The 23,184-nt window shown below is 44.2% G+C and overlaps 1 protein-coding gene across 1 annotated transcript in view; it reads left to right on the forward strand.

The window, feature by feature from the left end:
- Positions 1 to 2,911: 2,911 nt before the first annotated feature.
- LOC149433882 (tapasin-related protein-like) overlaps positions 2,912 to 23,184 on the forward strand; it is a gene marked incomplete at its 3' end in the record, with an annotated part of 34,666 nt that continues 14,393 nt past the window's right edge. The window contains exons 1-2 of the mRNA XM_089664333.1: positions 2,912 to 2,986; positions 3,355 to 3,479. Of these exons, the coding sequence (XP_089520459.1) occupies positions 3,428 to 3,479 (52 nt within the window). The remainder of the gene's footprint in view (positions 2,987 to 3,354; positions 3,480 to 23,184) is intronic.

Consider the following 23,184-nt stretch of genomic DNA (forward strand, 5'->3'; position numbering starts at 1 on the left):
ATGTAACACCCCTTAGTGTTGACTATGTTCTTTGTTTTGCAGCCCTGAAGAAGCCGGCATTCTAAGACCTCCTAAACCTTTTGGTTTTTAACTTTTTATAGCCAATAAAGGCAGAGCTGAATTATCTTTGGGTATTTATTGTGGTGCTCTTCATAATTTATCTGCACTGTTTTACCTGAGAATACAAATCTAGCAAAGGGACTTTGTTTTAGAGGTGCGGCTTCTTGCTCAAAATGAATTGCAGCTTTGTGGAGTGTTTGGGTCATAGCTGTGCCATAGATTCTCACAGCCTTCAAAGTTACCATTGGCCTCTTGGTTACTTCTCTAATGCCATCCTTACCCGACCACTTGCGTTGATAAAGTGGTGCCCAATCCATGTGCTGCTGCCACTGCACTGTGGCGCCCAATCCATATGCCGCAGCTCTGCTGTCCATCCTGTGGGTCCATGACAAGCTTGAAGGGTATCTATGGGTAGAGAGGTGGGAGGTCAGCAAAATTCCATTAACTGATTTCACCTCTGGTGAATGAGCCTCAGGGCTCTGAGGAAGAGGTTCTGCCTCAAAAAGAGTCAGCAATTTGGAGGCCTACAGTCCCCCCAACAGCCACCATCTAGGGAGATTGGACCATGCTGTCTTTTTTGTGATGTGCCTTTGATTTTATTCTTTTGTGAGTATACTACTTTTTATTCAATAAATCTAACTTTTAGAAGGTGATGCACTAGGCCCGTGCGCCCTCTGTTTGTTTCTTTGCACACAGCTTCTTTGGATTTCCCTGGTCCGTTGAGGGCAGCAAGGCTTGCATTCCCAAAAAGTACTCCATGTGGGGATACTGACATTGTGGAGCTTATCGTCCAGCGCAGGAGTTTCAGCATTCATTTGCTCACCATTGGAAGGGCAGAGGACAGGGATCACTGCTGGAGAGTCAGAGGACAGGGATCACCACTGGCAGGGCATTCAGCAGAGCTACTTTCCCATCCCAGCACTGCACTCAGCTCCTACTCCCCACACTACACATAGCTAAGATCACATTTCTTTACACACAGCCATGATCTGCACAATGTGTAGCTGGTTGCTGCAGCTGCACTGCTGTTCGGACCACAGAATTTCACAGGCCAGAATTGCAGCATAGCAGCCAGCTAAGCACTGTGCAGATTGAGGCTGTGTGTAAGGGAATGTGATCTCAGCTATGTGTAGTGTGAGGAGGAGGAGCTGAGTGCAGTGCTGGGATGGGCAAGGAGCTCTGCCGATTGCCAAACCAGCAGTGATCCCTGTCCTCTGCCTCTCCAGGAGTTATTCCTTCCTCTGCCTCTTCAGCAGTGATCCCTGTCCTCTACTTTCCTAGTGGTGCTCCCAGGGGCGGACTGACAACTCATGGGCCCCCCGGGCAATAGGGGATCATGGGGCCCCTGTGTCCTTGCCCAAACTAAAAAAAAAACTATGAAACAGGTACCAGCGGCATCTCATGGGGCCCCCTACTGACCCCGGGCCCTCGGGCAGTGCCCGAGTTTCCAAATGGTCAGTCCGCCCCTGGGTGCTCCCTGTCCTCTGCCTCCCCAGAGGCGGTCCCTTCAGGCATAGATTTACAATCTGTGCTGTGCTAGCCGAGAAAGTGACAGCCATGACCCGGAAGTGACGTGACACACCGGACCTGCCTATAGGCAAGCGGAGTCACATAGCGGATTCGCATGCGGGGGCCCAGTACTGCTTCCACCACACAGACAGTTGTCTGCCTGTCAGTTTTTTTACAAAATCCTGGATTGTGTATAAAACCCCCCCGTTGTCAGGTCTGTACGTTGTATGGACCTAAGAGCGAACGGATTAAACCAGGCCTCAAGGTTTACAACTACTTTAACCTCCCTGCAGGTATTCCTGAGTGTAGCTCGGGGTAAACTTTCAGTACCAGAAGTGGTAACCCCCCCGAGCTACACTCAGGAATACACTGCAGCGTTGCTCTGGGATCCCTCGATCACTTACCTTGTCTTTCGCTCCCGCGATGTCCCCCCTGCTGCGTCCCTGGCCATCTCCTCCGGCCGATGCCGGCACCAGTCTTCCGGGTTCAGTTCCCTGCGAGCGTTGGGACGTACGGGACGTAACCGTCGGGAAATTAAAAAAATGTAAAAATTTGACATTCACTAAATACACTAAAATCTGATAGTATTCCATTCCTGTATCAAACCATTTCACATACATTTTGTCCCGAGTGCTTTGTTCGGCTCCCTGCCTGCATTTTTACTGTTCTTTCTGCCTGGAAACTGAGAAACGTCCATGGCGTCCAAAAAGCGTCCCTTTAGTTCAAAAGCGGTTTTAGACCGGCTAGAGAACAGCGATAGTAAATCAGAACCACTTGCAGAATTGAGTGATAATGATTCGTGGGGGAAATTCTTCATCAGACACTGAAAACGATTCTGCGACTGAGCTCAGCGATGTGCGAACTTGGCGCTATATTTCACATTTCAGTGTTTTTGGTTTGATTATATTATTGAATTAAAATTATTATTATATTATTTTTTATGATTATTTATTATAATTTATGATTTCGTGTTTCAAACTTTATCATACCCGGGATGTTTACTAGACTCTTGTTCAGACAGATTTCAGTGAGAAATACAGGCCTACAATAAAAAAAAACAACATATTACCATTGAAAACAATGTACCGCTTTGAGCACAGAAATACTGATATAATCAGACCGCTAGGGAGGTTAATCATCTGTGTAAACGGTGCTTCTACATTTCACTGAAAGATGTATAGGTTTATCAACACTTTAAGAAAAAAGTATGTATGGTGTGTAATATATATATATATAGCGGATGCAACGCCTGAAATATTCCTTCAGAAAGCACTGCTGTTCCCCTTTAAATGAAGACACAGTTTTAGTACGGAGCGTTTCAAGGAAGTGTCATGTGACTTGCTAAAATGTGAAAGTGAAAGACAATGTATGAGAATGAATTTGCCGTTTTCAGTGTGTGTCGGTGTGCAGTGTGATTGTACGTAATATTGGATTTCTCTCCTCTTCTGTGAGCGGTGATGGGTTTATCCCCCCATGAATCCCTACACTCCACTCTGATCTCTTTGTAGACTTTGTTTTGTTACATTGTATCCAGTGCTTATCGTTGTGTTTATAGATTATTTCCTTGTGAAGTATTTTGATACATTGCATCCAGTTTTTATTCAGTGTTACTTTTTCTATTGATGATTTCTTTGTGTACTTAGTTACATTGTAACCAGTGTTTATTATTCTGTGTTTATAGGTGATCTCTTTGTCAACTTTGTTTCGATACATTGTATCCAGTGTTTATGGTCTGTGTTGTTGCACTGTGACAGGTGTCGCTCACTGTGTGTGTTCATTCTGTAGGGTGACATTATCTGATGGTTGTGTTGTGAGATCTGCGTACATTTGTGGTGATCCCGGCCGGACCGAACCCGACATGAAGACGATTGGACCTCTACTCCTCCTCGGCCTGATCCTGACACTGAGCAGTGAGAGATTATATGGGGGAGGGGTAAAAGGAAGGGGAATTTGGATGTGGGGGAGGAGATGCTGATAGGGTTTGTTAAGCAGGAAGTGGAAAAAAAATTACATATCATGTAGTAAATCTAACATGGAGTGGGGAAAGGGGCTTACCTATAATTCTCGGGGGGGTCCACAGTAAAATTATTATGATTCCCCCCCCCCGTATCTATCTCTGCGACATCTGGCAATGCCAGTCAGAACAACAGTGTAAATTGATCTGAACGGAAATATGTCTGAATCAAGGACAGGCAGCCCCTCCCCCACCACAGCCAACAGACGCTGAACACTGGGGTTTAGTAATCTGTAAAAAATTGAATTACTTTGTCATTTTATTTTACATTCATTTTCTGTTGCAGAAAGTTTAAAATATAACTACAGGCAAAACAATTTTTTTAAGTTTTAGACAGAGTGGAGAGGGATTAGAACCCCTGTCAGGCTTCTATCGCTGTCTGTGCCCCCCCCCCCCCCCGTTAGGGAGATTCACCCTCTGTCCTGTTTACTTTTATCACCAAAGAAAATCCCAAATTTTGGGTTGTCACCAGAACAGGAAAATAGGGGAAATCTTCCAATGGGGACACTAGTTCTGGTGACAACCAGGGATTCCCACACGATGAAGGGATTTTCTCTCACTTCCTGTTTGGCTATGGATAGGAAGTGAAGGTAAATATCCCCAGTGTGGCACAGATGGCAAAAAAAAAAAACCTGACAGGGGTTATAACCCTCCATTACTCTTTCAAAAATGAAAAAAAGATTTGAATTTATTTCTACAATAAGTGATTGCATATGACTACGTAGTTGTCGGGGCTCAGTAACGCCATAAACTTGAAGTAGAACGATAGGCAAAACGTTTTTTGCATTTTGGATAGAGTAAGGAAGGGTTATAACCAGGGGCAGACTGACCATTCGAGCACTCGGGCCCTGCCCGAGGGCCCGGGGACAGTAGGGGGCCCCATGAAATGCCCCTGGTACCTTTTATAGGCTTTTTTTGAGTGTGGGCAAGGACACAGGGGCCCCATGATCCCCTTTAGCCTGGGTGCCCCATGAGTTGTCAGTCTGCCCCTGGTTATAACCCCTTTCAGTTTGTTTTTTTTTGTCATCTGTGTCCAGGGGCGGACTGACCATTCGAGCACTCGGGCACTGCCCGAGGGCCCAGGGTCAGTAGGGGGCCCCAAGAAATGCTCCTGGTACCTTTTATAGGCTTTTTTAGGTGTGGTTTGAGTGTGAGCATGGCCATAGGGGCCCCATGATCCCCTATTGCCCGGGGGCCCCATGAGATGTCAGTCTGCCCCTGTCTGTGTCCCATTGGGGAGATTTACCTTCGCTTCCTGTTCCATAGCCAAAACAAGAAGAGAGAAAATCTCTGCTAATTAAGGGTAATTCCTGGGGGACCCTCAGATCACCAGAACTACCGTAGTGTCCCCTTTGGAAGATTTCCCCTCTATTACTTTTCTGGACAATAAGAGGGCGAACCTACCTAACAGGGACACAGACAGCAATAAAAACATCACAGGAGTTCCAATCCCCCTTTTAAATTCAGATTTAAAAAAAATGCGGCCTCACAGAACTGATTTTTTCCGTGGGGCCACATATTTGCGTACCTGTCTTTGTGCTGGGAGCGCGCCGTACTGCGCTCTCCCAGCACAAAGATCGCGGTGTCACTGAGAGCACCGGGTCCCGTTCTAACGATTGGGACCCGGGACTCCTGATTCCAGGTCACATGATCGCTGTGATAGCCTCTGATTGGCTATCACAGTGATCAGTCACTGTGCAGCCCAGCACCCTTGTTTTTTTTCTCTCTCTATGAATGGAGGAGAGAGATACATTGTATCTCTCTAACTCCGGCATAGAGAAAAAAAAAATGTTTGAAAAAAAAAGATAAATATTTAAAAATAAAATTATAATTATTAAAAAAATAAAGAAAAAATACCTAGATCAAGGTTTGATCTAGTTCAATGCCAGGGTTAGTGTTTGGTTCAAGGTCAGGGTCAAAGATCAAGGTCAAAAGGTCAGGGTCAAAGGTCAGGATTTAAAAAAAAATGGCATCAGTGTCAGTTAGTTAGTGTCAATGTCAGTATCCGTATGTTTTCGGTAAAAAAAAAAAAAGACAAAAACAAAATGCGCACTATTGTTTCTGGGCTGCACTCCGGGTACAAACAACAAATAACATACACGTATATGGTATCGCTGCGATCGCCAAGAGCTGGAGAATTTATTTTGGGTTGTTCTTTGGTGGTAGGTTATGGTAGTAACAAGGAACACATAGCTCAATAAAAAAAATGATTTTTTTTTTTTACTAATTTGGGCCAGTTTTCCTTTGAAAATAAAAAAAAAATCAGGAGATGTCCGTTACCATTTACCACCAAATGAAAGCCCAATTTGTCCTGAAAACAACGCGGTATAATTCACCTGGATGTACAAAGTTGTGATGATATGTGCGGTTTTATTAACACGCCAATGTTGCAAAATTGTGCTTAGGCATTTAGATTTGTTGTACCCTCAGGCGTGAAGGGGTTAAAGGATAAGTTCACCTTTCGTAATGTCACGTTACACCCATATACAGGGTGTAATATGTAACATGTTACGTTCAGACGGCCCCTCCCCCCCGCTCCCCCCCCCCCCCATCCCTGCTTTGCCAGCTAGCGGGGGATCTTCTCCCTCCTCCCTTGCTGTCAAATTTTTAAAAACCGTGGCCATGAGGGTCTCAGCCCACACGGCTGCGACACACATTCACAGAATGAGAGTCTACAAGTCGCAACAGCCTCAGCGGCTGTCAGCTTGTAGTCCTCAATGAACTACTATGGCGCTGTAAAGCGCCGTGGTAGTTCATTCATTCTTCCTGTCACAGTATCTGCTTGCTCATACACCCCGTACCAGGGGTGGACTGACCATTTGGAAACTCGGGCACTGCCCGAGGGCCCGGGGTCAGTAGGGGGCCCCATGAGATGCCCCTGGTACCTTTATCATAGGCTTTTTTGAGTTTGGGCAAGTACACAGGGGCCCCATGATCCCCTATTGCCCGGGGGCCCCATGAGTTGTCAGTCCACCCCTGCCCCGTACATCTGCAGGAGACCTGCATTGCATCAGCCATCTACTGATCGCCGATGCAATTCTTTCCAGGCTCCTGCAGACAATAATAATAAATGCATATTTTTTTACCTGCAAAAAAAAATGTGCATTTATTATTTATTCTTCTAAAAGGTGAACTTATTTTTTAAGCTTTAAATTATTTAGCCTCTTTGCAGTTTTTGTGGGTTTTTTTGCTGCACATGTTAAAATGCACATAGGCCTGAAGATCTGTTAAACCCCCAATACATTATATAATTTTCTTAAAGCAGAGACCCTGAAGAATAAAATGGCGATTGTTGCAATTTTTAAGTCGCACGTTTTTTTTTATTTATAAATATTTATTAGGTTTCAATCAGATATAATTAACAAGCATTTCTTCATAAGATAATCATTATGTTCCTCATAATTTATTTAATTCCCACAACCCAAATCCCTCCCAAGGCCCCTCCCCGCCCACACCTATCCCAGTGTCCCCCCTCCCCCCTCCATCCCACTCTGCCGTTTCTTTTCAAATCCAAAAGAGAGAGAAAAAATAGATATACATATAGCACAATCCCTTTTTTTTTTTTTCCCCTTTTTTCTAAGACTCATTTCTAAAAATCATTGTTCATCAAGAGTTCTTGTCTAAATACTTCCCATTTTCCCCACTTTTTATGATATATCTCCATCCCATCTATGTGTGTATAATAAAGTCTTTCCATCTCACATAACTGATTCGTTCTGATCAACCAATCTTCTTCCGTCGGGACCTCCCTTTTTTTCCAGAACTTAGGAATCAAGCTTTTAGCTGCACTCAGAAAGTGCCAAATCCCTGAGTCCTTATATGATCTTACTGTGAGCTCAGATATATGAAGGAGGCATAACTCTGGGTCCAATCCAACATCGATCTTAGTAATTTTTCTCATTAAATGGACGATTTTCCCCCAAAACACCTGTATCTTTGAACATTCCCACCATATGTGATATAGTGTACCTACTTCACCACAGCCTCTCCAACATAATGGGGAGTTCTCCCTACTCATCTTGTGCTCCACACTCGGTGCAATGTGCCATCTAACTAAACACTTATAATTTAATTCCACTTCTCTCATACTAATATTTTCGTGAATTAATCTAAGCATATTCCTCTGTTGCTCCTCACTGATCTCCCTCCCCATATCTTTTCCCCATTTCTCTATATAAATTAATTTTGTGTCAGTGTCTAGTGCCGTTAAGATTCTATATATTTTAGCAACCCCATGTCTCCCATCTCCCCGTGTGTCTAACAGACTTTCAAATAGATTCCAATCCTTTTTTGTTCTCACCGGTTTTGGGAGACTCTCAAAAAAGTGTCTTAATTGGTGGTATCGAACCTCGTCCATTCTACTAAAAACCTCTCCCTTTAATTTCACCATCTCTCTATAAGGTCTTAATTCCTCCCCCACCATTATATCTCTCAATTGCGCATCCTGTTTAATAATCCAATTCCCCGTGATATCTTCCTTCCCCGGTGCAAAGTAATCTGTATTTTTAAGTGGCATTAACTGTGAGTTAAAAACCCAACCCCTTTGTCTGTGTAACATCTGCCAAACTTTTAAAACAATAGAAGTGTATGTACTTGTGTTAACATCTAGTCCACGGTGAGGTGTAGGTAACCATATAATTCTGTTCAGATTGGACCCGCTCAGTATATTTTCAATTTTGACCCAACTTTTCCCCGGGTTATGAGTCCAGTCAAAGATTCTCGCGATCAAGGTCGCTTTATAATATCTCTTAAAATCTGGGAGCCCTAAGCCTCCTCTCTCTTTAATTCTAGTCAGCGTTTCATAGCATATCCTCGGTTTTTTTTTCCTCCATATATATCCCAAGAGCATTTTCCTTAGTGTCCTAAAAAAAACCTCTGGAAGTTTAATTGGGATCATTTGAAACTTGTATAGGACTTTGGGCAAAATTATCATTTTTATCAGATTTATACGGCCCATCCAAGATGGATTTCCAGTTCCCAACCTCTTCAATTCCTCTTTTATCTCATTTAAAAGTGAGATGTAATTAATCTTATACATATTAGTTGAGGCAGACAATTTTACCCCTAGGTACTTTAGTTCTTTCTCTCTCCACACAAAGGGGAATTCTTCTTGTATTTTTTCTTTTTCACTATTTTTAAGATTTATATTTAAAATTTCTGATTTTGTTGGATTAATTTTTAAGTTTGATATTTCCCCATACTCTTTCAGTGTTTTCATTAAGTTTGGTAGAGAAATACGAGGGTTTCCAACGAAAAACAATAAGTCGTCCGCATAGGCCGCTACCTTATGTTCTCTATCACCTATCTTTATTCCTTTTATATTGATGTTCTTTCTTATCATTGACAACAATGGCTCCAGGGACAAAACGAACAATAGTGGGGATAGGGGGCATCCCTGTCTAGTTCCATTTGACATCCTAAAGAGCTCCGATCTTCCTCCATTTACCAAGACAGTGGCTGTGGGGCTTTTATATAGATTACCAATCCACTTCCTAATTCTATCCCCCAGCCCCAATTCCACCAAGGTGTCCATCATAAAGCTCCAATTCACTCTATCAAATGCTTTTTCTGCATCAATTGACAATAATATTACTGGGGTCTTCTCTTTTTTCCCCTCTTGTATAAGCAATAATGATCTTAATCCGTTGTCTCTACCCTCCCTTCCCGGGACAAATCCCACCTGATCCCCATGTATCCATTCTGGCAACAAGACCTTAAGCCTGTTTGCCAGAACTTTCGCAAACAGTTTTGTGTCTACATTCAGCAGCGCAATGGGTCTATAGCTTGCACACTGAGAAGGGTCTTTATCTTCCTTGTGGATTAAGACTATGTTGGCCTGTAAGGACTCTCCCCTAATTTCCAACTTATCTCCAAGGGCGTTCATATAGGTCTTCAATCTAGGTATTAATAACTCTTTATATTTTTTATAATATTTTACAGTAAACCCATCTGGGCCCGGACTTTTCCCCACCACTGTATCCTTCAATGCTATTTCTATTTCTTCTGACGTGATTTCTGAATCCAAAGAATTCAGTTGAATTTTGCTTAATTTTGATAGACCTGCATTTTTTAGAAATATCCTTCTGTTTTCTTTATTTACTGTATCAATGTTATTGGGGGTGTCCTGGGGTATTATGTTGTATAATTCACTATAATAATCTTTAAATACTCTAGCGATTCTTTTAGTTGAGTGGACCATTTCGCCCTTGGAGTTTCTTATTTTTTCTATATAATTCCTATTTTTCTTTTCTCTCAATGCCCTCATTAGGTGTTTTCCCGGTCTATCTCCCCATCTATACCTTTCGCTTGTTAATTTATTAAAGACTCTTCTTTTTTCTTCCTCCATTATCCTCTCTAATTCATCTTTCTTTTTTGTTATCTTCTGCCTTATTTCTTTCAAGATGTTCCTTTTGTGGGCCTGTTCCAGATCAGCTATTTCATTTAAAAGTCTATTGATCTTTTCTCTCCTTTCTCTTTTCTTTTTTGCCCCTATTGCGATAAGTAGTCCTCTGATATAGGCTTTATGAGCTTCCCACAATGTTGCGACCGAAACTTCCTCAGTGTCATTCTCTTCAAAATATCTTTCAATTTCTGTTTTAATCTTTTGGTTGACCTCCTCGTCCAATAAAAGTGCTTCATTCATCCGCCACATAAAACCACCTCTGTCTTCACTACCCCATCTTAACTTCATTGCGACCGGAGAGTGGTCTGAAATAGAACTCCCTCCAATCATAACCTCTGCCACAGAGTCTATAAATTGATGTTCTACCAATACATAATCCAATCTGGAGTAAGTCTCGTGAACATGTGAGTAAAATGTGTAATCTCTATCCTTCATATGCCTAATTCTCCATATATCCACCAGCTGACACTCATTTAATGATTTCTTTAATAATCTCAGGGACCTATATTCCTCTTTCCTCACTTGGGAGGTAGAATCCAGCCGTGGATCCATACAAAGGTTAAAATCCCCCGCTACTATCAATCGACCTCTTTTAAAATCCATCAGCCTCTGCAATACTTCCCTTAGGAATATCTCTGGTTTCTTATTTGGGCAATATATACTAGCCACTGTACAATCAATATCCTGCAACTTACCCCTTAGGAACAAAAACCTACCCTCTGGGTCTGTTATTCTCTTCTCCACATCAAACCTAATATTTTTTGCAAACCCTATAGCTACCCCTTTTGCTCTTCTAATTGGTGAGTCCGCATAATACCATGTCGGAAAATATCTTGAGCGCAGCCCAATCTTAGATTCCAAATCCAAATGTGTCTCCTGCAAAAAAACCACTGAGGCTGTCCTGTGTTGTAACTCCTTCAATAATCTAAATCTCTTTCCGGGGCAGCTTAGTCCCTTTACATTAAAGGTTACAAACTGAACTTCTTCCATGTTGGCCTCCTCTTTCTTTTCTCTCTCTTTCCTCTACCCGTTCTCTTACCCTTACCCCTCCTATGCAGAGTATTACCCATCCATCTCCCCCCACTCCCCATCTCCCCCACCCTCCTCCCCCCACATCCCACCCCCCCTCCCCCCCTCCTCCAGGCCTCCTCTGCCTATGGATCTTTATCCACCTTAGATCCCTACCTCAGGGGTTCAACTCCTCCCATGACCGCACACCCCCCCTCCTCCCCCGTGTCCCTTTATCCATTGCTTCTCTATTTCTTTTTCTAACCGGCTGCCAATTTTCTTCCTCCAGATTATATACCTCTCCCTCCTCCCCTTCCCAACCCGGGATCTCTAGTTTCTGTATGTCAAATTTATCACAGAAATCCCCCACATCTTCTGGGAACCTCAGGACCGCTGTAATTCCTTCCCTCCATCCAATTAAACCCGCTGTACGACCCCATCTATAGTTCACATTATGCTTTTTCAATACTTCCAATAGGGGTTTCAATAATCTCTTTTTCCGCAAAGTCTCTGCTGTTAAGTCCGCAAAAATTTGGATGTTTTTCCCTTCATATACAATACTTGTTCTTCCTTTCACCTTTTTCCATATCTCTTCTTTATCCCCGTGACTATGAAATTTAACAATTATGTCTCTTGGTTTCTCTACTCCTTTTTCTCGTTGAGACCTTCCTATCCTATATACTTCATCCAATTTACATATCGCCATGTCCTGATTATCCATTATGAAGGTCAAAATTTTGCCAATTAACTCTTTTAAATCTTCCCCCATGGACAGCTCTGGGACACCTCTCACTCTTAGATTGTTCATCCTTGCTCTGTTTTCTTGTTGTTCCATCATATAAAGCAGTCTTTTTAGGTCCTTTCTATTGTCTATTATCCCTTTTTTCAAGTTTGGGATAATTTGGGCATGCTTTTGAACTTTCTCCTCCGTTTCCTCCACCCTAGTTAACAATTGCTCCAGATCTTCCCGAATTATACCCATCTCCTGCTTTATTGATATTTCCAGACCTTTAAACATCTCCGCCATTTCCTTTTTATTTGGTATTTGAAGATCCCTTTCAAGTTCTCTCGTCTCAATGCCTTCCATTGATTGTTGGCTGTTATACACCGGACCCAGGGAAAGTCTCAGGCTGTTATCCAGGCTTATTTCCAATTCACTCTTTTCACTGATTCCCTGGGATCTATCTGGCGTGAGATTTCCCTGTGTCGTAAATTTTTTAATCGTGCCAGATTGGGGGTTCCTAGACCCAACCCCTTTGGTGTTTTTACCTTTCATAATTATTTTTGAAGTTTTATCCCTCCTCCTTTCCTTATAATCTGTCGGATCTTTGAACCCACCCTAGAACTCTCCGAATTCAAAGTCCAAATTCCTTAAACAGCAGATGCAGAGCAAGGGAGAGAGAGAAAAAAAAAAAAACAAACACTCTGCAGTGGAACTACTGTTATCACTCACCCTCCAAGTTGTAATGTACTTCAGGGTGCGAGTCTCTTCTGTGGCGATCTTCTCCTGGGGGGTTACTCTTTGTGATGTTAACTTCTTCTTCTAGGAACAATATGCGATTTCCCAATGATGTGGAAATAAAGGCTAGAGATGTATCTATAGTTGCGTAAAGATAGTATAATTTGTTAACAGGGTGGAATAATTATATGAGGTGATATAGAGGTATGGAGGAGGGAGGTAAGGAGTATAATATTATAGTTCGATGATATATATAATCTCACGGAAACAGTGGCAGTACTGAGGCAGTATATCTGTGTTCCACCCTCGGGGTACCCGATCACGGGTTTCTCTCCTCACTGGGCTAGCTGGGCTTCTCCACTCTTAATGTGTCTGTCTCCCAGGGTATAAGCCAGGTGAACGGCGTCTCTCTCGTGTGGCTGCACCGTCCTAGCCGTCTCCTGACAGCCGCACTCCTCGTCGCTCCGTCACCGCCAATAACCCCAGGGGAGCAGGAGCCTTTTCCAAAGCCTCTAGGGGAAGCCTGGAGATTCACTGAGTCCAAGGGAAACTGGTATGGGGTGCTAGGGATGCACTTACCCAGACCACCGCGGGGCCTTCCGATCGACAGCCGGCTTTGTTCCGGCCTTCGGCTTCCCGAAACGCCGGCCGGCCGGCAACTCTGTCTCCCAGTGATCCTCCGCGGCAGCACACGTGACTGCTGTCTCCCGGCAACCGCTCTCCTTCTCTCGCCACTACCGCGAGATGATCCCCGGGGAAGCGGACGCTTACTGTCACAGTCCAGGCTCGGCTCCCCACAGTCTCCAAAAAGCTTCCTCAGCCAAGCAGGTGGGTCCACATATCTCCGGGGCAGCCAGTCCACAAACAGGGGACACTTGAGGAGGAGATAGTCGAGGGAGGTTAACGGAGAGTGTTCACTCTACACTCTCCATTGCCGCCATGATCAGGCTCCACCCCCCCCGCTTTAGACGAGCAGCCGCATCTATCCAAGTACCAGGCGATGAGAGTCATACTGACCAGATCTGACCAGACCAGTTTTATGACACCGGAGGTCCAGTGACATCATATATAAATGCGCATAAAGATTGCGTATCTGGTGAGTGCGCAATCTTTACTATTTTTTATCACCTGGCAGTTCCAAACATTGGACGTCTGAGGATCATCTCGGATCTTAAGAGCACCCTTTTTCTGGACTCCTTTATTTATTTTTGCACTTTTTTCACTTCATAGCCACCACCTAGTGGCTTTATTTTATCAGCACGTAGTCACTGTTTATTATGTGTGTTGGATTTTATTATTGTCTACTAAGTCACATAGCGCTGCACCTTCTCCTCTTTTATATTTACGTCTCTGATGGTTGTATACGGTGCCTTTTTTGGTGTACAGCTGCTGTTTGTTTGTATATTCATTCTAGCGCTCACTTACTCTGTTTTTTTGATTAAGCACAATATATTACCCAATTTTAAAATGTAAAAGATGAGTTTATGTTGAGTAATTAGATACCCAACATGTAAAGCTTTGATGGTGCACACACTAGTGACAACAACAAACATCGGTACCCAAAATTTTCCATAGGTGATACTTTAAAAGCCCCTACAGCACATCAGTTTAGAGTTCATTGTGAATAATGGGATGATATATATATATATATCTCTCACTCCTGCATGTAACATATATATAACATTTAGCACAATTTAGCGTCCCTGACAAGTGTGTTTATGTTCATATGTGTGTATGTGGGGCAAGCTGGGGACTGTACATTTTTTTTGGGGGGGGGGGGTGTAAGTGCTTGGGTGCAGGGGAGGCTCCAGACAAATTTTATTGGGGTGCTGGGAGTATAGACTGGGGAGCTAAGTCTTCACATCTCTGAATCCCATGTTATAATAATAACAGGAGACATAACATGATGAGAAATGATTGGTCAGAAAATGAAAGCCGCGACGTTACAGTATATAGAAACCATTCCCAGTGTAATATAAAATGCAGGCTGCGGCCCCTTTAACCACACTGAAGAGTGCAGAGTGCAGTGGTCAGACGCAGGGGCGGACTGACAACTCATGGGGCCCCCGGGCAATAGGGAATCATGGGGCCCCTGTTTCCTTGCCCAAACTCCAAAAAACCTATGAAAAAGGTACCAGGGGCATCTCATGGGGCCCCCTACTGACCCTGGGCCCTCGGGCAGTGCCTGAGTTTCCAAATGGTCAGTCCGCCCCTGGTCAGACGTATGTAGCAATGTCCCGTACATTGCTGGACAGCAAGTGCATAAACCAGTTCTATATTTTGTGTCAGTGGGTGTAAAAATAAAACTTGTTTGCCAACTTTTGAAAAGAATAAGAAGTGACATCTTGAACAGATTGAGAAGTAAAATAAGGTGTGCCGTGGGGGATGCCTGCTGCCCACATTAAAGGAATAGGGAAGTAAAATGCAACACATGTGGGCAGGGGCGGACTGACCATTTGGAAACTCGGGCACTGCCCGAGGGCCCAGGGTCAGTAGGGGGCCCCATGAGATGCCCCTGGTACCTTTTTCATAGGCTTTTTTGAGTTTGGGCAAGGACACAGGGGCCCCATGATCCCCTATTGCCTGGGGGCCCCATGAGTTGTCAGTCCGCCCCTACATGTGGGGCGCCTTGCCTGCTGTGTACTTGTGGATATGGGTGAAGCTTCACAGTTAATCACTTGTAATGTGTTCCTTTGTTTTGCTACAGTTGAAGTAAAATAGGGCCTGGGCGTACACTGAAATAACCCCCATTGATGGTGTCAGTGGCAACAAAATATACCCTCAACATTGCGGTCAGTGCTAGCAATGATATCTCCCAGCATGGGTCAGGGCAAGGAATAACCCCCAGCATATTATTATTATTATTATACAGGATTTATATGGCACCAACAGTCTGCGCAGCGCTGTACAATATAAGGGGGGCAGTACAATTACAATACATTTCAGTACAGAAGGAATAGGAGGGCCCGGCTCGTGGAGCTTACAATCTAAAGGAAGGGGGAGGGGCTACAAAAGGTGATAGCTGCGGAGGATGATCTGGTGGAGGTGATTCAAGTACAGTTCTTAGGTGGAGGTGATTTCAGTTATTTTTTCCAAGGGTTGTGCTGCCGAATATTAAATTGAGGGTGCCAATCATTTTGTCCAGTCCATTTTTGGAGTCCTGCGTAGAATGCGCCAGATTTGGCCCCCTGCCTCTCTGGTTTCTTCACGTCATACCAAAACAAACAAAAGAAATAAACATGAGAATGCCGAAACATTTGCGATTGCAACAATTCCCTGGGTGAAGTAGTGCACCACATGACAGAAACGCGGGGATGCCAATATCCTTGGCCATGACTGCATCTGCAGAGAGGATGACGCATTGAGCTTACTAGCTGTGTGCATCAAGCTATTTGTGTTGATGATAGTGAGCCCATATCAGTGCTGTACTGGACTAGAAATGTAAAGCTGCCATGACATTTACTGGCCATTACACAAGATAAGACATTTTCCTTAAGTACAAAACAATGCCCATTGATCTGCCAGAAATGCAGTGAGCTCAAAACTTCCTGTTTGTCTCTGCTGCACTAAAATCTCAGGCAGCGTTGTCAGTCTAGTCACGTTCTGCTGGACTACAGAACACCCTCCTTCAGGACAAGCAAGAACCCCAGCATATGTCAGGACAAGCAAAAAAACCCCAGCATATGTCAGGACAAGCAAAAAAACCCCAGCATATGTCAGGACAAGCAAAAAAACCCCAGCATATGTCAGGAAAAGCAATAACCCCCAGCAAATGTCAGGGCAAGGAATAACCCCCAGCATATGTCAGGACAAGCAAAAAACCCCCAGCATATGTCAGGAAAAGCAATGACCCCCAGCAAATGTCAGGACAAGCAAAAAAACCCCAGCATATGTCAGGACAAGCAAAAAAACCCCAGCATATGTCAGGAAAAGCAATAACCCCCAGCAAATGTCAGGGCAAGGAATAACCCCCAGCAAATGTCAGGACAAGCAATAACCCCCAGCAAATGTCAGGGCAAGGAATAACCCCCAGCAAATGTCAGGAGAAGCAATAACCCCCAGCATATGTCAGGAAAAGCAATAACCCCCAGCAAATGTCAGGGCAAGGAATAACCCCCAGCAAATGTCAGGACAAGCAATAACCCCCAGCAAATGTCAGGAAAAGCAATAACCCCCAGCAAATGTCAGGGCAAGGAATAACCCCCAGCAAATGTCAGGACAAGCAATAACCCCCAGCAAATGTCAGGGCAAGGAATAATCCCCAGCAAATGTCAGGACAAGCAATAACCCCCAGCATATGTCAGGAAAAGCAATAACCCCCAGCAAATGTCAGGGCAAGGAATAACCCCCAGCAAATGTCAGGACAAGCAATAACCCCCAGCATATGTCAGGTAAAGCAATAACCCCCAGCAAATGTCAGGGCAAGGAATAACACCCAGCAAATGTCAGGGCAAGGAATAACACCCAGCAAATGTCAGGGCAAGGAATAACCCCCAGCAAATGTCAGGACAAGCAATAACCCCCAGCAAATGTCAGGACAAGCAATAACCCCCAGCAAATGTCAGGAGAAGCAATAACCCCCAGCAAATGTCAGGACAAGCAATAACCCCCAGCAAATGTCAGGACAAGCAATAACCCCCAGCAAATGTCAGGACAAGCAATAACCCCCAGCAAATGTCAGGACAAGCAATAACCCCCAGCATATGTCAGGACAAGCAATAACCCCAAGCAAATGTCAGGGCAAGGAATAACCCCAGCAAATGTCAGAGCACGCAATAACCCCAAGCAAGTGATAGGGCCAACAATGATAAACCCCAGCAATAACCCCCCAGCAAGTGTTGGACCCAGTTCATTTGAATGGGCTGTTGTGCTGCATGTCCCGCACAAAAAAGGTGCATGCATCTTTTAAAAAACGCATCTGCAGGGAAACCGCATGGTCTTTTTGACCATGTGGTTTCCCTGCAGTTCCCGCACCTGAAATAGCGCTGCGGGCTGAGATGCGTAGGGGTGCCATTCAGAATGAATAGCAATAGCAGTCCAGCGCGCCTTGAAAGAGCAGTATGATTCAGCTGCAGGTGGTTGAGGGTGTGGGAACAGATGCCATTCCCACTCCGTCAACTGACCCACATAGTGTGAACCAGGCTTTAGGGAAAGCAATAACCCCCAGCAAAATAATAACCCCAGCGCAAAAAAAAAAACCCTAGAGTACAATAATAATCTCAGCACAATGATAACCCCACAGCACAAGTATAATCCCAGCACAACAATAACCCCACAGCAAAATAATAAAGCCAGCACAATAGTAACCCCACATCACAATAATAATCCCAGCATAATGAAAACCCCACAGCACAATAATAACACCCCAGCACAATAATAACACCCCAGCACAATAATAACACCCCAGCACAATAATAACCCCCAGCACAATATTATCGCCGCTTTCACACTGATCCATTAGAAAAATGTGTGATGTATTCCTATGGAACTCTTCACACTGATCCATTGTGGGTCTGGTGTTTTTTAAAATCCTGTTTGCTGCAGTTTTAGTGCGATAAAGAATTGAAATCAACGCAAAATGCGGGAAAAACACATCAAAAACACACCAACGTTGCATTTTTGGAGCTGTTTTTGAGTCAAATGCACCGTGGTAAAAACACAGCAAAACCGCAAACACAGATCAGTGTGAAAGTAGTTATAACTCAACAGTACAATAATCCCACAGCACAATAATAACCCCCACAGCACAATAGTAATCTGCAGCATAACCATAACCTCCAGTACAATAATAACCCCACAGTACAATATTATACCCAGCAAAGTAATAACCCCACAACACAATAATAACCCCACAACACAATAATAATCCACAACACAATAATAATCCACAACACAATAATAACCCCACAACACAATAATAACCCACAACACAATAATAATCCACAACACAATAATAATCCCACAACACAATAATAATCCCACAACACAATAATAATCCACAACACAATAATAACCCCACAACACAATAATAACCCCACAACACAATAATAACCCCACAACACAATAATAATCCACAACACAATAATAACCCACAACACAATAATAACCCCACAACACAATAATAATCCACAACACAATAATAACCCACAACACAATAATAACCCCACAACACAATAATAATCCACAACACAATAATAACCCCACAACACAATAATAACCCCACAACACAATAATAATCCACAACACAATAATAATCCCACAACACAATAATAATCCCACAACACAATAATAATCCACAACACAATAAAAACCCCACAACACAAATAAAAACCCCACAACACAATAATAACCCCACAACACAATAATAACCCCACAACACAATAATAACCCCACAACACAATAATAATCCACAACACAATAATAACCCCACAACACAATAATAATCCCACAACACAATAATAATCCACAACACAATAATAATCCCACAACACAATAATAATCCACAACACAATAAAAACCCCACAACACAATAAAAACCCCACAACACAAATAATAACCCCACAACACAATAATAACCCCACAACACAATAATAACCCCACAACACAATAATAACCCCACAACACAATAATAACCCACAACACAATAATAACCCCACAACACAATAATAATCCACAACACAATAATAATCCCACAACACAATAATAATCCACAACACAATAAAAACCCCACAACACAAATAAAAACCCCACAACACAATAATAACCCCACAACACAATAATAATCCACAACACAATAATAACCCCACAACACAAATAATAACCCCACAACGCAATAATAATCCCACAACACAATAATAACCCCACAACACAATAATAACCCCACAACACAATAATAACCCCACAACACAATAATAATCCACAACACAATAATAACCCCACAACACAATAATAATCCACAACACAATAATAATCCCACAACACAATAATAATCCACAACACAATAAAAACCCCACAACACAATAAAAACCCCACAACACAAATAATAACCCCACAACACAATAATAACCCCACAACACAATAATAACCCCACAACACAATAATAACCCACAACACAATAATAACCCCACAACACAATAATAACCCACAACACAATAATAATCCCACAACACAATAATAATCCACAACACAATAATAACCCCACAACACAATAATAACCCCACAACACAATAATAACCCCACAACACAATAAAAACCCCACAACACAAATAATAACCCCACAACACAATAATAACCCCACAGCACAATAATAACCCCATTTTTTTCACTCCAATGGACTGTGTAGGTGTAACATAACCCTTTACAAATACAGGTGAAACTCATAAAATTAGAATATCGTGCAAAAGTTCATTTATTTCAGTAATGCTATTGAAGCATCCTGGTCTTCCATAACACCTCAGCAGTGCCACAGGCTGATGGCTTCCATGCCACGCCGCATTGAGGCAGTAATTGCTGCAAAAGGGGCCCCAACCAAGTACTGAGTACATATGCAGCTTCTACTTTTCAGAGGTCCGATATTGTTCTATGTACAATCCGTGTTTTATTGATTGCATGGAATATTCTCATTTTCTGAGATTGTGGATTTGGGGTTTTCATGAGCTGTAAGCCATAATCATCACAATGATGACAAATCACGGCTTGAACTACCATATTTTTCGCTCCATAAGACGCACCTAGGTTTTAGAGGAAGAAAACAGGAAAAAAAAAATTCTGAACTAATGGACTGCAGACATAGTACAGGAAATGACCAGAGACTGCGGACAGCACAGGGATGACCAGAGACTGCGGACATAGTACAGGAGATGACCAGAGACTGCGGACATAGTACAGGAGATGACCAGAGACTGCGGACATAGTACAGGAGATGACCAGAGACTGCGGACAGTACAGGAGATGACCAGAGACTGCGGACACAGTACAGGAGATGACCAGAGACTGCGGACAGTACAGGAGATGACCAGAGACTGCGGACAGTACAGGAGATGACCAGAGACTGCGGACAGTACAGGAGATGACCAGAGACTGCGGACAGTACAGGAGATGACCAGAGACTGCGGACAGTATAGGAGATGACCAGAGACTGCGGACATAGTACAGGGATGACCAGAGACTGCGGACATAGTACAGGGATGACCAGAGACTGCGGACATAGTACAGGGATGACCAGAGACTGCGGACACAGTACATGGGATGACCAGAGACTGCGGACACAGTACAGGAGATGACCAGAGACTGCGGACACAGTACAGGAGATGACCAGAGACTGCGGACACAGTACAGGGGATGACCAGAGACTGCGGACACAGTACAGGGGATGACCAGAGACTGCGGACATAGTACAGGGGATGACCAGAGACTGCGGACATAGTACAGGGGATGACCAGAGACTGCGGACAGTACAGGAGATGACCAGAGACTGCGGACACAGTACAGGAGATGACCAGAGACTGCGGACACAGTACAGGAGATGACCAGAGACTGCGGACACAGTACAGGAGATGACCAGAGACTGCGGACACAGTACAGGAGATGACCAGAGACTGCGGACACAGTACAGGGGATGACCAGAGACTGCGGACACAGTACAGGAGATGACCAGAGACTGCGGACACAGTACAGGGATGACCAGAGACTGGACAGTACAGGAGATGACCAGAGACTGCAGACAGCACAGGGATGACCAGAGACTGCAGACAGTACATGAGATGACTGCTGACCTTTGGGGAGGGGGGGGGGAGCAGGTACCTGTATTTGAAAGGTACGCGTTCTTACTTCCGTCGGAGTTGTTCTTTGATCTTACCTGTTCCTCTATCCAGCCGCGCGCTGTCTTCCCGGCTTCTGTAATGGCGCTCGGCATGACAGCCAGGTGCCCAGTGCGCACGAGCGAGAAGCACTTGCGCTTTGTGATTGGTCCGGCGGCTTCTGGGATCTGTCATGTGTCCCAGGTACCGCCTTACCATTCACAAAAAGCACCGCTTCTTGCGCATGCGCACTTGGCACCCAGTTGTCATGCCCAGCGCCCACACTACAGAAGCCGGGAAGACAGCGCGCCGCTGGTTAGAGGAACAGGTAAGATCAAAGAACAACTCTGCGGAGGTAAGAGCGGGTACCTGTCAGATTCAGGTACCCGCTCCCCCCCCTCCCCAAAGGTCAGCAGTCATCTCTATAAGGTCCCACTGCAGAGCTGAGCGGCCGGCCCGGTATTCTGACACGGCGGCGGTGGAAATACCGGACCGGCCGCTCCATATTCGCTCCATAAGACGCACTGACATTTTCCCCCCTTTTTTGGGGGGAAAAAAGTGCGTCTTATGGAGTGAAAAATACGGTATCTTGCTTTGCATGTAATGAGTCTCATATATTAGTTTCACCTTTAAGTTGCTGCACTGAAATAAATGAACTTTTGCACCATATTCTCATTTTTCGAGTTTCACCTGTAGTTTTGGAGGAATTGATCTCTGATCAAAAAACTTGTAATGTCCCTGACCAATGCCTTTCCTCTAAGTATGTAGAGATTTGATTCATAGCTTCTGGGTGTGGCCATTTATATATGGGTGTGGCCAAACAGAATGGTGTTAATGGTTAGGTTTTTTTTTCTCACAAATCAGTTTCTTCCCAGACTATTGATAATTGGTTATGTTACATGTCCACAGTCCATATCATACACTTTACACACAGAGATTTGTGGTTTTAGTGCGGGGGTCTCCAAACTACAGTCCATGGACCACATCCATCTTGCAGAAATATTTTATCAGGCCCACAGCTGAGGTCAGTGGTGTATCCTGAAGGTGCAGACTGAGGACTGAGGTCAGCAGAGGCCGCCTGTAGTCTCCGCTTTCATTTTCCCTCAACCTGGACCTGGACTCTGTAAGGCTCGGTTCACATTAGTGCCATTTTGGGGGCCGCAGCGCAGCAGTCCATTCATTTGAAAGGGCTGTCATGCCTCACAAAATGCAGGGAAAAGATTCCTGCACCTTTCCAGAAATCTCAGCGCGCGCTGGGAACCGCACTACAGTGTGGTTCCCAGTGCAGGTGTGATATCCAGTGCTGGTGGCGTGCCATTAAGTGGGTCCCGCTTTTTGTGGTTGCAGCTGCTGGATGAAGTGCGGGTCCCGTAGCGGCTTCCACCTGCACTAGTGTGAACTGAGCCTAAAGTAGGACTCTGATGTAAGGAGGACTATAATGGGAACGCTGATTGGGATTCCAATGTAAGGGGGACCCTGATGGTGACCTTGGCATAAGGGGGGACTCTAATGGTGATCTTGATGAAAGAGAGGGACTCTGATGTAAGGGGGACTCTGATGGGAGTACTGTCATAAGGGGGACTTTATTGGGGACCCTGATGTAAGGGAGGACTCTGAGGAAAGGGGGACTATGATGGGGAGTCTTATTGTGATTCTAATGTATGGGGGTCTTGACATAAGGGGGCTCTTATGATGACCCTGATGTAATGGGGGACCCTGATGGGGACCTAGACATAAGGGGGGGACTCTAATGGTGACCCTGATGTAAGGGAGGGACTTTGATGTAAAGGGGAGTCTGATGGGAGTCCTGTCATAAGGGGGACTTTATTGGGGACCCTGGTGTAAAGGAGGACTCTGAGGAAAGGGGGACTATGATTGGGACTATTATTGGGATTCTAATGCATGGGGACCTTGGCATAAGAGGGCTCTAATG

Source organism: Staurois parvus, unplaced genomic scaffold (genome assembly GCF_062004578.1).
Source record: "Staurois parvus isolate SC_StPar_1 unplaced genomic scaffold, SC_StPar_1.0 ptg001885l, whole genome shotgun sequence".
Lineage (NCBI taxonomy): Eukaryota > Metazoa > Chordata > Amphibia > Anura > Ranidae > Staurois > Staurois parvus.